The following is a 17,348-nucleotide window of genomic DNA, read 5'->3' as shown; positions in this document are numbered from 1 at the left end:
GAAGGCCCAGGTCATTCCATTGGGCTTTACACCCAATTCAGGAACTGTGCTTTCTCCAGCTCTCCCCTACCCCCACCGGGTATCTGCTGGACACATCCAGCTAGCCCCCACCCCCATCTCTTGAGGCACCCCACTGCATCACCAGGTGTCCAGGTTGGAAAGTTCTTCCTGATTTATCCCAAATTTTCCCATTGCTCCTGGTTCTGCTCCCTGGAGCCACACATAATGAGGCTGCCTCCTTTGTCATAGGCCTGACTACTCTAGAAAAGTCTGCAGCCAGGCTTGGGGACCACAATGTCCATCCAGTCTCCCTCTGTCCTCACCCTACCATGGTCCTCTCCTGAAAGGAAACTAAGACCATGCTTGGTTGATCCAGACCCTTCCCCCAGTGTGAGGCCCCAAGCTGCATGCAGTCAGTCCTCCAGGAATGGGCGGGCTCCCAGCAGCCCCGCCTGGGCAGGAGAGCCCATCTCCCTTGCCCCCAGACTACTCTGGGGCGGTCCACACCAAAACTCAGCTGAGGGTGCACTGCAGTGGAGCCCAGCCAGGCCCTTGATCTGCAGCTGCTGCTCCTGGGGCCCAGCCATCTCAACCCAGCACCCCAGCCTGCTGCCTCACCACGGGGGAGTTGCAGAGAGCTGTCTCCCAGCAGATTTCCTGAGGCAGAAGGCTTCCCCACCCCCAGCCCAGCCTCCAAGAGACACTCCACTGGTTGTGGCACATGGTAGGACCAGCTGAGCAGTGAGAGGAGGGGGAAGGCTGTCCATTCGCTAGAGGACTTCAGACTTGCTCTGTAGTGTGGCTGGATTAGTCACAGAACCATCAAATGTAAGCTGGAGGGGCTCTTAAAGAGAATTCAAGGCAGACCTTGCCTTTGAAAAAGATATAGGGGAACTGATGGCTGGAGAGAGGAAGGGACTGAGTCAAGGTCACAAAGCCAATCTGCAGCAGAGCTGGAAGGGGAACCTGGGTCTCCTAACTCCCAGTTCAGTGTTCTTTCTAATCCAGCAGAAGAGAAATCGGGGAGCCTTTAGGGCAGCCCTGTGAGCCTGCATGCCCTTGACTCTCCCAGCCTGACATTTATCCCAACCAGCTCACTGTGGTATCTGCATGAAAGAAGTGGACTCAGCTCATGTCCCACCAACCCAAGAAATAGTGCCAAGGCGTCCCAAATAGGCAGACACACAGACCCCAGCACAGAAACTGGCATTGATCCAACAAGAGGGAAGCTCTGTAGGTTTCCCTTCCTGGTACACTCTTTAATTGGGTGGTGTTTTTCTTGAGGGTGGAGAGGGGGTGGTCTCTGATGAACTAGCTAAGAGCCAGGCCTCCATTTTTGCTCCCCCATCTTTGCTCCCCCAGCCAGGATGTGCTGCAGTTCCCCTCAGATGGATGTCTCAGTCTCCAGCAGCCATTCTGGTCCCCACCTGCCTCTCGGAAAGGATGGAGCTGAAGCCGCCAGAGGAGACAAGATCAGGCCTGCACTCAGGACCTGCAGAGGAGACCCCCAACAGGCAAAAAAAAAAAAAGGAGGGGTTTCTTTTCCTTGGGCCTCTGAGTTGACACCATCGCAGACACTAAACACATCCAAAATAAATAAATAAATAGGAAGCTATCCTCTGGCAAGGATGCAGCTAGGGGGTATAGAAGTGAAGGGGGTGATGACTGCTCTAGGCCCTCACTGGCCCCGGTCAAAAAGAAAAGACGCCTGCTCTCCTCCGGCCAACCCAGTCTGTGGCTGCATGAGGTGGCCCCCGCTTCTCCTGCCAGGTTGGGACAGAAGAGGAGGACACGGAATCAGGCACCGGCTTCCTACTTTACTGGCCAGACAAGTTGGAGAAGGAACTAAAGGGGAAGGGGCGGGGATGGGGGGCCGTGGTACAAACACAGGTTCCTTACTTTCTCTGGAGGGTTGTGGCCGGGCTGGTGCTGGTACTGGTGCTGTGGCCGCCGCCGGCCCCAGGACTGGAGCTCCTGGATGCGCCACGGCTCAGCTGTCCCCGCTCCCGCGGTGGCCGGGACCCCACGCCCACCGCTGCTGAATAGCTGGCTTCCTTGTCGCGGCCAGGGTGTGCTGGCCCGGCCTCCCGCCCGCCCCGTTCGCGACCCAGGGCTGGGTTCTCGTGGTGCAGGTGGCACTGGGCCACGTCGCGCTCGCGGGCTGGGTAACCGGTAGTGTCCTGGAGCGGATAGGAGGCGTCCCGCTCCTTGTCCCGATACACCGCCTCCCGGTTCTGGTAGGCGCCGTCCCGGTTCGGGTAGCCCACGTCCCGCGTCGCCTGGTGGAACTGGCTCTCCCGCAGCTCGCGGTGGTGGAACTGGGTGTCGCGCAGGTTCTGGTACTGGCTCTCACGGCCTGGGCTGTCCCGCGCGCCGTGGGGGTCCCGGTGCAGCTCCCCGCGGTGCAGCTGGCTCTCCTCCCTTAGATCGCGGTTCTCCTGGGTGAGCTGGTCCAGCTGGCCCTCCAGCTCCTCAATGCGCCGCCGCTGGGTCTCCAGCAGCTGCTGCTGGCTCTCGATGATGTTGTTCAGCTCCAGCAGGTACTCCACCGCCCGGTTGGGGCTCTCGGATCCCGGGCCACCCGGGGGCCCCGACCCCGCCTCCATCCTGGCGGCCCAGGGGCAGGGGAAGGGGCAGGAGAGCCCGGTCCCCGCTCGCTCACGGCGCCACCCTCCCCCGGACCCAGCCGGGGGAGGGGGCCGGCGGGACGCAAGGGCGCGCACCGGGCTCGAGGGCCCGGGGGCCCGGGGGGGCCCGGGAGACAGCGCTGGGGCCGGTGGCACGGGGAGCGGGAGCTGAGACTACCGCTGCTGCCGCCGCCGCCACCGCCACAGCCACGGCTCGGGAGGACGCGGCCCACGGCGCTCCGCCCGCTGCGGAGTCACTGCGCAGCGCGGCCGCGCGGGACCGCCCCGGCCCCCACTTCGTTCACCCGGCCCGCCCTCGCGCGCCCCACCTGCAGCCTCCTCCCACACGCGAAGCCGGACCGCCCCGGGACACCCAGGCCAACCCCAACACAGGCTACAGGAGATCGCTCCCTTCCACCGGTCCCAGGGTCCTCACCTAATGCAGCCTAACGAAGCCCTCCATCCCAGTCCCTTCCAGTGTCCTCGGGGTCCATAAGGCCCTAGATCTTCATCTAAGACATCTCAGGAATCTCCATCCCAGGCAGCCCGCAGGTCCAGGAATACCACGGGCTCCCTGACCCCTTTGGGTCTATCAATCCCAAGCGTCAGATTCTCCATCCCATCCAACCCTCGGACCTCACTCCATCCAGCCCTCAGTACAGGCAGTCCCTGGATCTCTCATCCCAGCCAGTCCCTGGACCATCCCTCCATCCCAGCTAGCCCGTGTCCTTCCAACCCAGCCAGTCCTCAGCTCCCCACATCCAAGGCAGCTCCTGGACACCCCACCCCCAGAACACATACAACATCACAGTCATCCTCCACTCCAGTCAGCCCCTAAATTCTCCATCCAAGCTGGTGTCCAGATCCCCTATCCCAGCCAACCCTAGGATCCCACAGGTTAGCCAGTGCCTGGGTCCTCCAACCAAGGCAGTCCCAGAATTTCCCATCCCCCAAAGCCCTGGGACTCCCCATCACAGCCAATCTTAGGATCAAAGCTCCGTTTATTCTGTCAGCTCTCATTTTCTCCTCTCCATTGGAAATGCTCTCCTCCATTCAGTCCATTATCTCCGTCGAGTGAAACTGTACCCATCCTTCAAGGCTTAAATGCCGCCTTACTGAAGCCAACCCTGATTTCCCCAGCCAGAAGTGGTCACTTTTTTCTCCCCTTGACCTCCTACTGCACTTCCTCTACACTTCTCTTGTGACATTTGTGGGACAAGTGGAACTCTGCTTTACAATGCATTCATTTGTGTTCTTGTTTTATGACCTCTGCCAGACTGAGCTTCTTAAACCCAGAAACATGTCTTCATGCATCTTTGTGAGCAGGTTGGGGTAGAGGAGAAAGCATGAGTTTTACAGTCAGACAAAAATAGATTTAAATTCCATCTTCTCCTCTCTAAACTTCCATTTCCTATCAATAACATTTACCTCATAGGTGTGTTCTTGGGAAAAAAAGCATGCAAAAACATTTGGCACAGAAAAGACAGCCCACAGAATGGGAGAAAATATGTGCAAATGACACATCTGATAAGGGCTTTGTATCCAGAATATGTAAAGAACTCTTACAGGCCAACAACAATAACAAAAACAACACAATTATTTTATTTTATTTTATTTTTTATATTACTATTATTATTTTTAAAGGTTTTATTGGGGAATTGAGGAAGGGGAACAGCCAAGTTGTTGTCCTTCAATCTTAGTTGTGGAGGGCGCAGCTAGCTCAGCTCCAAGTCCAGTCGCCATCTGGCCGCCCATGGCAGGTCACGGCCACTGAGCTCAAGGTGCTGTGTTCAGTCTTAGTTGTGGGTGGGCGTAGCCCACCATCTCATGCAGGAGTCGACCTAGCAACCTCGTTGTTAGGAGCACGTGCTCTCACCAGCTAAGCCATCCTGCCACCTGTTGGCAGCTCAGCGGCAGCTCAGCTCGGGCGCAGCTCACTGGCCCATGTGGGAATCAAACCGGCGATCCTGTTGCTCAGACCTCACGCTCTTAACCAATTGAGCCACTCAGCCGGCCCCAACAGCCCAATTTTTTAAAACGGACAAAAGATTGGAATAGACATTTTTCCAAAAAAGATATACAAATGACCAACCAGTAAGCATGTGAAAAGATGCTCAACATAATTAGTTATCTGGGAAATGAAGATCAAAATCACAATGAGCGTTCTGTGCTATACGTAAGGTGTTTTTCTGGGTTCCTGTCATAACTGAAAGGAAAACTTTCACAATGTCCAGAGCCCTTGCTGTCCTACAGGTGAAGGGGGAGGATGTCCTTAAATTCCTTGCAGTAGGAACCCACTTAGGTGGCATCAACCTTGATTTCCAAATGGAAACAGAACATCTACAGAAGGAAACTGATGGTATCCACATCATAAAGAGAACCTCGGAGAAGCTTCTGCTGGTGGCTCATGCCCTTGTTGCCATTGAAAACCCAGCTGATGTCAATATCATATTGTCCAGGAATACTGGCCAACGAGCTGTGCTGAAGTTTGTTGCTGCCACTGGGGCCACTCCTACTGCTGGCCACTTCTTTCCTGGAACCTTCACTAACCAGATCCAGGCAGCCTTTTGGGAGCTGTGACTTGGGGTAGGTACCGATCCCAGGACTGACCACCAGTCTCTCACCGAGGCATCTTATGTTAACCTGCCTACCATTGTTCTGTGTAACACAGATCTTCCTCTGTGCCATATGGACATTGCCATCAAGGAAGCAAAACAAGGGAGCTCACTCAGTGGGTCTGATGTGGTGGATGTGGGCCCAGGAAGTTCTGTGCATGTGCAGGACCATCTCCTGTGAACATCATGGGAGTTAATGTCTGATCTCTACTTCTACACAGATTCTGAAGAGATTGAAAAGGAAGAGCAGGTCGCTGCTTAAAAGGCTGTGACCAAGGAGGAATTTCAGGATGAATGGAGTTCTCCAGCTCCCTAATTTACTGCTACTCAACCCAAGGTCACTGAAAGGGTAGGAACAACTACTGGGTGGTCTTAAGGTGTTCTTCCACAGGCTTTTAAACAGAAAATGGAAATAAGGTAGTTGAAAAATGAACATCAATTTCTTAAAACACACACACACACACACACTGAGATACCACTTCACACCCACTATAATAGCTAAAATAAAAAGGACAGACAAGGAGAAATATTGGTGAGCATGTGAAGAAATTGGAACCCTCATTCATTGCTGGTGGGAATAGAAAATGGTACAGTCACTTTGGAAAACAGTTTGTAAGTGTCTCAAAATGTTAAACATAGAGTTACCATTTGACCCAGGAATTCCACTCCTAGATATACACCCAAAAGAACTGGAAACATATGTCCACACAAAAACTTGTACATTAATGTTCATAGCAGCACTATTCATGATAGCCAAAATGTGGAAACAATCAAATGTCCATCTATTGACGAATGGGTAAACAAAATGTAGTATATCCACGCAGTGGAACATTATTCAGCCATAAAAAAGAATGAAGTACCGATGCATGCTAAAACATGGATGAACCTTGAAAAATTATGCTAAAAAAGACACAAAAGGCCACATATTGTATGATTCCCTTTACATAAAATTCCAGAATTGGCAAATCCATAGAGACGAAAAGTAGAGTAGTGGTTACCAGGGGTAGGGGCATGGGTTGGAGAAAGAGGAGTGACTGCTAAATGGGTATGGGTTTTTTTTGGAGGGAGAATGAAAACGATCTAAAATTAGATTGTGGTGATGGTTGCACAGCCCCATTAATTAAAAACCGCTGAGTTTTACATTTTTAAAGGGAGAATTTTATAGTACGTGAATTATATCTTGATAAAGCTGGCTTAAAAAAAAACACTTGCACAGACTCTAGCGCATAACAGCAACCACAATAATAATACCTATGATTATCCTGATTCCAAAACCAGACAAAGACATTACAAAAAAAGAAAACTATAAGCTGATATTCTTAATGAACATTGATGCAAAAATCCTCAACAAAATGTTAGCAAACCAAATTCAGCAATACATTAAAAAGACCATACACTACGATCAAGTGGGATTTATTCCTGGTATGCAAGGTTTGTTTAATATCTGCAAATCAATTAAACAAAATGAAAAATAAAAATTATATGGTCATATCAATAGATGTAGAAAAAGCATTTGACAAAATCCAGCATCCATTTATGATAAAAACTCTCAGCAAAGTGGGAATAACGGGAACATATTTCAACATAATAAAGGCCATATATGACAAACCCACAGCTAATATCACATTCAGTGGGGAAAAGCTAGAAACATTCTCCTTAAGATCAGGAACAAGACTATGATGCCCACTTTCACCACTTTTATTAAATATAGCACTGGAAGTCCTAGCCACAACAATCAGGCAAGAAAAATAAATAAAAGGCATCCAAACGAGAAAGAAAGAAAAACTGTCATTATTTGCAGATGACATGATACTATATAAAGAGAACCCCAAAGATTCCACCAAAAAACTATTAGAACTGATAAATGAATTTAGTAAAGTAGCAGGATACAAAATTAATATTCCGAAATCAGTTACATTTTTATACACCAATAACAAACTATCAGAAAGAGAAATTAAGAAAACAATCCCATTTATAGTTGCATCAAAAATAAAAAAATAAAATACTGTACTTAGGAATAAATCTAACCAAGGAAGTAAAAGGCCTACTCAGAAAATTATAAGACACTGAAGAGAGTAATTAAAGAAGATATAAACAAATGGAAACATATACCATGCTCATGGATAGGAAGAATTAATATAGTTAAAATGTCTGTAGTATCCAAAGCAATCTATAAATTCAATGCAACCCTATCAAAATACCAATGGCATTTTTTACAGAATTAGAACGAATAATCTTAAAATTTAGATGCAACCATAAAAGACCCCAAATAACCACAGCAGTCCTGAGAAAGAAGAACAAGGCTGGAGGTATCATGCAACTTAATATCAAATTATGCTACAAGACCATAGTAATCAAAACAGCGTGGCACTGGCATAAAAACAGACACATAGATCAGTGGAACAGAATAGAGAGCCCAGAATTAAATCTATGCCTATATGGTCATTTAATCTATGACAAAGGAAGCAAGAATTTACACAGGGATAAACTGTTTATTTAATAAATGGTGCTGGGAAAACTGGACAGATACATGGGAAAAAATGAAACTGGACAACCTTCTTATGCTGAATACAAGAATAAACTCAAAATGGATTAAAGACTTAAATGTAAGCCCCCAAACCATGAAACTCCTAGAAGAAAATATAGGAAGTAAACTCTCAGACATTACCCTTACTAATATTATTACCGATATATCTCCTCGGGCAAGGGAAACAAAAGAAAAAAATAAACAAATAGTACTACATCAAACTAAAAAGTTTTTTCACAGCAAAGGAAACCATCTACAAAACAAAAAGACATCCTAGGGCCAGCCGAGTGGCTCAGTTGGTTAAGAGCTCGCTCAAGAGTTTGAGCTCTGAGCAACAGCAGTTCGATGCCCGGCCCAAGCTGAGCAGCCCCTGAGCTGCCAACAGGTGGCAGGATGGCTTAGCTTAAAAACAAACAAACAAACAAACAAACAAACAAACAAAAAAGACATCCTAGTGAATGGGAGATATTTGCCAATGATACATCTGATGAGTGGTTAATATCCAAAATTTATATAAAAAACTCATGTAACTCAACACCAAAAAAACAAACAATCCAATTATAAAATGGACAGAGAACCTGAATAGACATTTCTCCAAAGAGGACATACAGGTGGCCAATAGACATATGAAAAGATGCTCAACGTCACTAATCATTAGAGAAATGCAAATAAAAACCACAATGAAGTATCACCTCACTCCTGTCAGAATGGCTATCATCAGTAAATCAACAAACAACAAGTGCTGGTGAGGATGTGGAGAAAAGGGAATCCTCATGCACTGTTGGTGGGATTGTAAATTGGTGCAGCCACTATGGAAAACAGTATGGAGTTTTCCTCAAAAAAATTAGAAATAGAACTACTTTATGACCCAGCAATTGCACTCCTGGGTATTTATCCAAAGAAATCCAAAATGCTAATTCAAAAAAATATATGCACCCCTATGTTTACTGCAGCGTTATTCACAATAGGTAAGATATGGAAACAACCGAAATGGTCATCAATAGACGATCGGATAAAGAAATAGTAGTATATTCATACAATGGAGCATTACTCTGCCTTACAAAAAAATGAAATCTTACTATTTGCAACAGCATGGATGGACTTAGAGGATATTATGCTAAGTGAAATAAGTCAGACTGAGAAAGACAAATACCATACGCTCTCACTTATAATATGTGGAATCTAAAGAACAGAATAAATGAGCAAACAAAACAGACACAGAGATACAGAAAAAAAAATGTTGGTTGCTAGATGGGAGGGGGTTTGGGAGATGGGGAGAAGGTGAAGAGATTGGAAAACACAAATTGGTAGTCACAAAATAGTTACGGGGATGTGAAATACAGTATGGGGAATATAATCAATAAAGACTATGTATTGTGTCAGATTGGTACTGGACTTATCGGAGAGGATCACTTCATAGATTGTGTAGATGCCTGACCACTGCACTGTACACCTGAAGCTGATGTAGAATAATATTGAATGTCAACTATAATTATATATACATATACATATACATAGCAAAAAAAATGTGTACACATTTGAAGAAAGGGGAAAACTGTATTAAAATTGTAATACTCAATATATACCAATAGCAAAAGGTGAATACAAGTCACGTTTGGCTTCTGCAATTACAAGAGGTGCTCAAAGTGGTTACCATCAGCATCCAGACACTTCTGATTACGACGAACTACTGCTTGAGCAACGCTGACCAAAGTGTTCACTTATATACATTTTTTGGCACCCTTGGTATATTGAACACAATAATATTGAATGCTAACTATAATTTATATATATATATATATAATTTATATATATGTATAGAATAATATATATATGTAAAGTACAGCATAGGGAATATGGTCAATGGTATTGTAATAGCTATATACAGCATCAGATGGGTAGAAGATTTGTCGGAGTTATCACTTTGGGAGGTATGTAAATGTCTAATTATTATGTTGTTTTGTACACCTGAAACTAATAATAAAATAAATAAATAAATAGATAAAATTAAAGTACAAGAAAATAATAACTATGGTGCTTACCATTTGCCAGGCACTGTGCTAAGCTCTTTACATGTACAAACTCACTTAATCCTCATGACAATCCTATGAAGTAGGTACTATTATTACCTCCATCTTACAGATGAGAAAGTAAAATCCAGAGGTTGAATGACTCGCCCAGGGTCTCACAGAGACATAGCCAGGATGCTCAATTTCTCACTTCTTTGTACCTTTCCTCATATCTTGTATAAAATAAGTGCTCCATAAGTGTTAAATTAATTCATTCGGTGAAGACTTACAGAATATTTATTATGTCCTAGGCAATACTTGCGTTCCACCCTTATCCCTGTTTCTCTCATTCAGATTCCCCTTGGGGTAGGGGGCAAAGGGTTACAAGGATTCATTCACAAAATATTTACTAAGTGTCTACTGTGTGTCAAACACTGTTCTAGATACTGAGGCTATAGCAATGAACAAAATAGACAACAACCCTAACTTCGTAGGGCTGACATTCTAGTGGGGAAGAGAGACAACACACAAACAGAATGTATAGAGCATGTTGGATAATGTACTGGGTTGAATAGTATCCCCCCAAACTGATGTCCATCCTGTAAATGTAATCTTATTTAAAAATTAAGGTCTTTGCAGATGTAATCAAGTTAAGGCGAGGTCATACTTTATTGATGTGGGCCCTAATCCAATGACTGGTGTCCTTGTAAGAGGGAAATTTGGACACGGACACACACACACACACACACACACACACACACACAGAGAATGCCATGTGAAGGTGAAGGCAGAGATTGGAGTGGTGCATCTATAAGCCAAGGAGCATCAAGGATTGCCAGCAACCACCTGAAGCTGGAAGAGGCCAGGAAGGATTCTTCCTTAGAGCCTTCAGAGAAAGAGCACAGCCCTGCCGACACCTTGATTTCAGATTTCTAGCCCCCAGGACTGAGAGACAATAAATGTGTATTGTTCTAAGCCACCTAGTTTGTGGCACTTTGTTATAGCAGCCCTAGAAAATGAACACAGATGGTGATAGGTGCTTTGGAGAAAAGCTAAAACAGGGAAGGATGATGCAGCGCTGGCGCTGGGTGAATCAGACAGAGCCTGTGCCCTCAGCGAGCTCCCAGTGTAGTCGGGGAGCTACAATCGTAAGTCACAAACAAGACAAACAAGACAGAATGTGCAAGGTGCTAGAGTGGGGGCACCAGGACTGGGGTGCCGGGAGGTCTTTACGGATGTGAAGGTATTTGAGCTGAGCTTAGGATTTCTACAGGTGGAAGTGGTAGGGCTGAGAAATACCTGTTGAAGGCAGCTATGTCCAATGGGAGGAAAGGAACGAACAGTCAGGAAAACAGTGTAGTTTGGTTGAAGAGAGCATGAGGGATGTGTATGTGTGTGTGTGTGTGTGTGTGTGTGTGTGTGTGTGTGTGTGTGTGTGTGTACACGCACGCGCACGTGCGCGCGCGTGTTGTAGGGGATAGGAGGAGATGGGATGGGAAGACATGGCTTGATTCAACTTGGAGAAGACTCCATTGCTAAAATGGAGCATCTGGACCTTCTCCTATAAGCAATGAAAAGTCATGCAAGGTTTTTGAACAAGAGAGTGATTGGTAGGAGGGGAGGGGGTCCACATGGATATTATATGTACCAGATATTACACAGTACGAGGTGAGTCTTGTATTGGTTCCTTGTTATTGTTCAGCAGAGACTGGTACTAACTTCTTTTCCTGCCGGCTGCCTCCCAGAGGCATTTCCCAGAGGCCTTGGTCCCTGGTGTGATTGCTCTAGTCCCCCCTGCCCTAGGGCCAGCTTTGCCAAGGTGTGTGGAGCTACAGCAGGAAAGAACCCTGAAAACCACATCTCACCATTGCCAGTATCCAGTCAACAAGAACTTGTCATGATAATGAGAGCTATGAAATGTTTTCCTCAGATGCAAAGGTGGCATCTGTTCAAGTTGGTTTTTCCTATTGGATTCTCACAGCTCTATTCATAAGCAGATCTTCTGTACCTGTTAGCTGCCAGACACGAGATGGGAAAATCAAATTAAAAAAAAAATCACTGGCCTTTCTCTCAAAGAGTTTACGGCCCAGAATAGCAGAGCTGAAGTGACCTTAGAGATGAACTCATTTTTCAAATGAGGACACTGAGGACCAGAGAGAAATGGTTTGCACAGAATTGCTGTGTGTGTGACCACTAGGCTACAGTTTCTTACTTGGGCTATTTCCTGAGGTCTGGTGATCCAGAGTCTTCAAATCGCAGACTTTAAAGAGCAGAATGGTAGAAAAGTGACTATTTGTGAGGAACATAGAAGGAAAAGGGGAGGGAAAAGGAAGACTCTCATCTCTGTGGGGATCCCTAAGGAGATAGCAGTGCTTAAAACTGAGACAGCATTTGGCTGATTAATTAATTATCCTTCCAGCCCCTTTCCCCCTAGTGGGGGAAGGGCCAAGACGGAGCCAAAATACCTGTCAGTCTTGAACAGTCTCACAGAAAGTCATCCTAATAGGCTAGTCTGGAGTTTTGTTTTAGGAAAAATTTTTTCTCTGAAGACGATTTGTAAGCTTAATCCTGTCAGAACATAAAACCACATAACCCAATGTGTTTCCAATTTTGTCCTAGCTGCCATAAAACTTTGAGCCAAATTCAGAGTCCAATTATAATCCAGTTCATTTTAGGTACCTGGCAACATCTATTCATGCTTCCTTTACATGCATGGTCTCTGCTCTGTTTTCTTCCACATTTTTATCCCTAATTGTCTTTCTTTCATGTTGTAACTGATGAGTTACCTAATATCCTCTTTAAAGTAGGCAGGATATGAATCTTACATAAACTAAACTATATCTACAGATGCTAAGGGAATTTGAACCAATAAAGAACATTGGAAGGAACAGATGATATTTGGCCTAGAGGAGAGTGGGTTTATGATGACACGATTACTGGCTTCAAATATCAATAGGCTGTCAGGGGGGCAATGTAGTGGAATTATTCTGTTTAGCTCCAAAGGGCACAGCCAGAAGCAATGGGTAAAAATTACAGGGAGACAGATTCCCCAGGGAAGAAACCTCGCACAGGCAAAGCTTAGTGAAGACGGTGAGTTCCCCATCACTGGAGGTCTTCAAATAGTGGCTGGACGGCCTCATTTGGAGGGTCTGTTGCATAGGGAATGTAAATGCTGGATGGAGGGGTTGGATAAGATGATTTTAAGGGCCCTGCCTGCAATATGTAAAACACAGTTCTAGATGTAGAACAGAAGACTCAGGGGTGGATTGAGGAGAGGGAACAGGAAAGAAAGAAAGGTTCATCGAATGCTAGAACATTCTAACCCAAAGCAGTGAACCCTAACCGCTCCTGAGACTCTTATAAAATGGCGAAGGGTTCATAAACAGAACTCAAGCCTGCATTTCCCCAGTCCAAGTCCGTATGACTCCTATAGGAGAGGAGAAAGAGAAAAATTAGCTCCATTGCTCCCACTGCCATCTAACTGGCCATTATTCAAGGAAGAGCAGGCCAAGGCTGTTAGAGCTGGAAGGGGCCTTAGAGGTCCCGTAATCCCAAACCCCTAATTTTGGAACTGGAAAGGAAGAAGCCCAGAGAGTGGAAGGAGCCTGTCTACCTGACAGCCCCTTCACCTGACCATGTGCTGCTGAAGGACAGAGGCAGTTTTATTTACCTTTCAACTTCCCGAGCCCCAGGTCCTTACACATCGTGGGTGCCCAGTAAAGAGCTGCAAAATTGAATTGGATTGCCCAGAAGGGCTGGAAGTGGAAGCTAGGCCTTTTGACCTTCAGCCTATGAAGCTTTCCATGACAAAATTTCATCCAGTTCAATTCAACAGACATTTCTTTGGCATCTCTGTGTGCCAGGCCTGGAGCTACAGCAAGAGATGAACAAGAGGCAGACAGCGCCCTCAAGGAGGAAATGGCTCCTCCTGGGAGCTGGGCTCTACCATTTCTGGGCCGGCACACCTGCTATTCTTTTGGCGTGGAAAGCTCTGTTTGCTGCCTACTTACTGCCTATTCATCCTTCAGATCTCAGTTTATCAGCGGCACCTTCTCTCACTCCCAGATGAGGCAGATCCCTCTGATATATGCTCTCAATGAGTCCTTCTTCCTTGAACTTAGCAAGTGTGTAATTATATATTCGTTTATGCCATTCTTTGTTTGCTTTCCTCCTGCCTTCCTCACTGGACTGTTAGCTCTACAAGGGAAGATACTCCATCTCTTGCTCCCCACTGTACCACAGTCTGGTAAAAAGCCTGGCACATAAGTAAGTAAGCAATAAGCTATCCATGTTTGTTGAATGCATGAATCAACATCTACGGGGGTATATAGAGATAAATTATAACACAATTCAATGCGATAAGGGGTAAAAGGTAATATAGAAATCAGTTTTTCAGGAAGGAGGAAGCCAGCTCCTTTATCACTGGAGCTACCCTGGCAGAATGTGTACATGGCCAGGCAATCAAAGCATGGGCAGAACAGCCCAGCCTTGTGAAAGTGCCTGTTGTGTTCAGACAAACCAAAGTTATGTGTCAGTATCTCTCTGTGTCCCCAGGCCCCTGAGAAACAGGGTCGTTCTGCTACCGTGGGACAGACTGGACACTTGAGTGCTGACTGGGGTTCGGGCACAATTAACAAAATCACACCACGTGGGTCTGGCAAGGCCAAAAGGAAGGTCCTAGGATTTGAGTTCCACAGATCTGTCTGTTCCTCAGTGTTCTCCCCTACAGAGGAAAGACTTGAGAGTGTTGTTTGGTCCTGAAATAAGGGGACAATTCTGTACCTTTTGGGTGGTTAGATCTACTCCCAGGTATAAGAGAATGTTGCCCTCTAGTGGTAGTGGTGGTGGTGGTGATAACTAGGGTGACCAACTATCCCCTTCTGCCTGGGATTGTTTCAACACTGAAGTTCCACTTCCCAGGGAACCTCTGAATCCCCTGTAAACTGGGACACAGTTGGTCATCCTACTCCCTGATGGTGTTCAATGCACTCAGCATCCACGTGATCTCATTCGATGGCTTATAACCCCCAAGGCCAGGAATCAGGACTGAGGCTCCACAGATCTGTAGAGCTTTAGAGATCCAGCCCATTTTTCAGATGAGGAAAGAAAGCCCAAAAGAAGGGAATTAACTTCCTTGTTCAGCATCACATTGCAAATTGATGGCAGAACTGGATTCTAGGTGCCAGACCCATAGCCCAGTGCTCTTTGCCTCTGCCTGGCATACCCTTGCCTACTTCGTCAGTTTGTCTAGGTCCCATGTCCTTCAAAAAGCTTTCCCTAAACTACTTATTCCTCAACTCTTTCAGAAAGCTTCCCCCTTTGGATGCCTGAAACTGGGTTATTGTTGTTTTTTATCCTTTAAATGTATAACTAAGAAAAAAGGAAAGCTCCTTGGACCCCACCCGCAACCCCCTGAGAGATACTGGGGAGATGAGCAGCCTCTGGTAGAAGAGTCTCAGGTATGCCCATAGTTTACCCAGGGCCCCGAGGAAAGGGCATTCAGCGTTGCAGAGCAAGGAAAGAAACAGAGAAGAGGCTTCTGCAATCACCAGGTGGGATGGATTTGAGAGCCAAGAGCTGAGCAGAGGCGAGAAGGCATTCTTGCAGCCTTGAGAGAAAAAGAGAGTGAGAGCCTCCTTCGCCCCAGTGATATCATCAGGGAATGGATCCTAATTTTCTTGCTACCAGAATGGCAGTGTCCTTCTCTGTTCGCCTGGTCCCTGACAAGGACCCCCCAAATCAGCCTTTCCTCTCCCCTCCACTGAGACAAATTTGCAAACTCCCACATCTCTGTGGAAACAGCAGAGAGCAGGAGAGAAGAAAAAAGGAGAAAAATCCACCCACATGCCAACAAACTGGAAAAAAAATAACCCAGGCCTTGTCTCACTCAGCTGTTGGCTTGCTGCTCCCTCCCACTGTGGCGGCTGCTCCTGCCTCCTGGACAGGGACCTGGCTCTGTGCAGCCCCCCTTCTCATCCTGAGCTAGCTTTTGTCAACACACCCCCCCTTCACCTCAGCTACCAGAGCAAGGGTCCTGGAGCCCAAGGGTAGGAAAGCTAGAAGGAAGGACTGACAGAGCCCCCAAATGCTTGTGACCAACCACAAACTCAGTCCCCACCACTGTCCCCAAAACCATACAGGGGACTCTTCTCCCATTCCAGGGGAAGAGGTCAAGGAGCTCTCCCCACCAAGCAACTTCTCCCTCAGGTCCTGTCCCTTGCCAGCCCCCCATCCAGCCCATTCCTTCTGCTGCCTCTCTCTACTATTTCATTTTTAGGCTTTTTTTAAAAAGACTAACTCCCTCTACACCAATCTTTTTGTGCCCTATTCTTTCTTCCCCTTCCACCCCAGGGTCATATATATATATATATATATATATATATATAAAAAAGATAGAGTGTGTTGATAAGAAAGGAAGGCTCTGGCAATCATCACTATTAGGAACCGTTAGTTAAAGAAAATTGTGAGGTATAGCCTGCAGGAGAGAAGATATGGACTCAGAATCATGGAAGGATGGAACCACAGGAGCTTTTAGGATACCCATATCTAACCCTTCATTTCACAGATGAGGTGACTGAGGCCCAGAGAAGGAAGAAGACCTGGGCTTTCATGCAGAAGAAGGGACAGCCTTGGTCTGTGAGCCTCCAGGAAACAGAAGGAGGACCACTGAGTAAAATACATGAGAGTAGATTTAAATGACAGTTTTGTTTCTTCCTTTCAAATTCTTACTCTTGTTATTTTATTTCCTTGTCTTACTGTGCAGGATCTCCAGTTCAATGCTGAACAAAACGGGCAATTAAAGGGCAAAACTGTCTTGTTACTCATCTTAAAGGGAAAAGGTTCACTGTTTCACCATTATATATGTTTTCTGTAGGATTTTAGAGGATGCTTTTTATCAGTTTAAGGAAGTTCCCTTTTATTCCTAGTGTGATAACAACATTTTTTTTGGTCACAAACAGGGGTTAAATTTTAAATGCTTCCTCACCACCTTCATAATGATCATAAGGTTTTTTCTCTTCTAATCTGTTTATATGGTCAAGCATGCAGTATTTAGCTCAAGAGAAAGGTGAAATTTCTAACATACAAAATCATCCAAAGAGGCATTGGCCATCTCATGGATCAAAGTAGGCAGCTCTCAGTCACTGGAAATGTTCAAGTAGAAGTGCAGTCATTCAATAAATATGTAGGTGCCAGGCTCTGTTCTAGGGGCTGATGACTCAGTGGTAAAGAAGGTCCTTGCTCTCCTGGAGCTCACATTTTAGAGAAAGGATGACAGACACAAACAACCAACAAATACATTGAACAAGATTATTTCAAAAAGTCAAAAGTGCTCTGAAAACAAATGAAAAAAATGCAAAGGTAGTGTGACTGGGTGGGGATGAGGATTAAGATTAAATAGAGCAGTCAGAGAAGGTCTCTTCAAGGAGGTGACAGTTGAATTGAACAACAAGAAGAAACCAGTCATTTCAGGAAGATTCAGAGTCCTCGCATTCCAGACAGGGTGAAACACAGGGCAAAGGCCCTAGGGTGGGAATGAGCTTGGTGTATTCAAGGGATTTCAGAAAGAAGC

The 17,348-nt window shown here is 46.0% G+C and overlaps 1 protein-coding gene and 1 pseudogene across 2 annotated transcripts in view; one reads left to right on the top strand and one right to left on the bottom strand.

Annotated features, from left to right (window-relative positions):
• Positions 1 to 2,893, bottom strand: part of IQSEC2 (IQ motif and Sec7 domain ArfGEF 2) — a 77,644-nt gene extending 74,751 nt beyond the window's left edge. For both annotated transcript variants that reach the window (XM_019668142.1, XM_019668141.1), the window contains exon 1: positions 1,900 to 2,893. In XM_019668142.1, coding sequence (XP_019523687.1) covers positions 1,900 to 2,606 — 707 coding nt within the window. In that variant the 5' untranslated portion in view covers positions 2,607 to 2,893. The remainder of the gene's footprint in view (positions 1 to 1,899) is intronic.
• A 1,960-nt stretch (positions 2,894 to 4,853) lies between these two features.
• LOC109396376 (40S ribosomal protein SA-like) lies at positions 4,854 to 5,618 on the top strand (annotated as a pseudogene).
• The last annotated feature ends 11,730 nt before the right edge of the window (positions 5,619 to 17,348 follow it).

This window comes from Hipposideros armiger, unplaced genomic scaffold (genome assembly GCF_001890085.2).
Source record: "Hipposideros armiger isolate ML-2016 unplaced genomic scaffold, ASM189008v1 scaffold_518, whole genome shotgun sequence".
In the NCBI taxonomy this organism is placed as follows: domain Eukaryota; kingdom Metazoa; phylum Chordata; class Mammalia; order Chiroptera; family Hipposideridae; genus Hipposideros; species Hipposideros armiger.
Note: the sequence above shows the minus strand (reverse complement) of the source record. Positions and strands in the feature narration are given on the sequence as shown.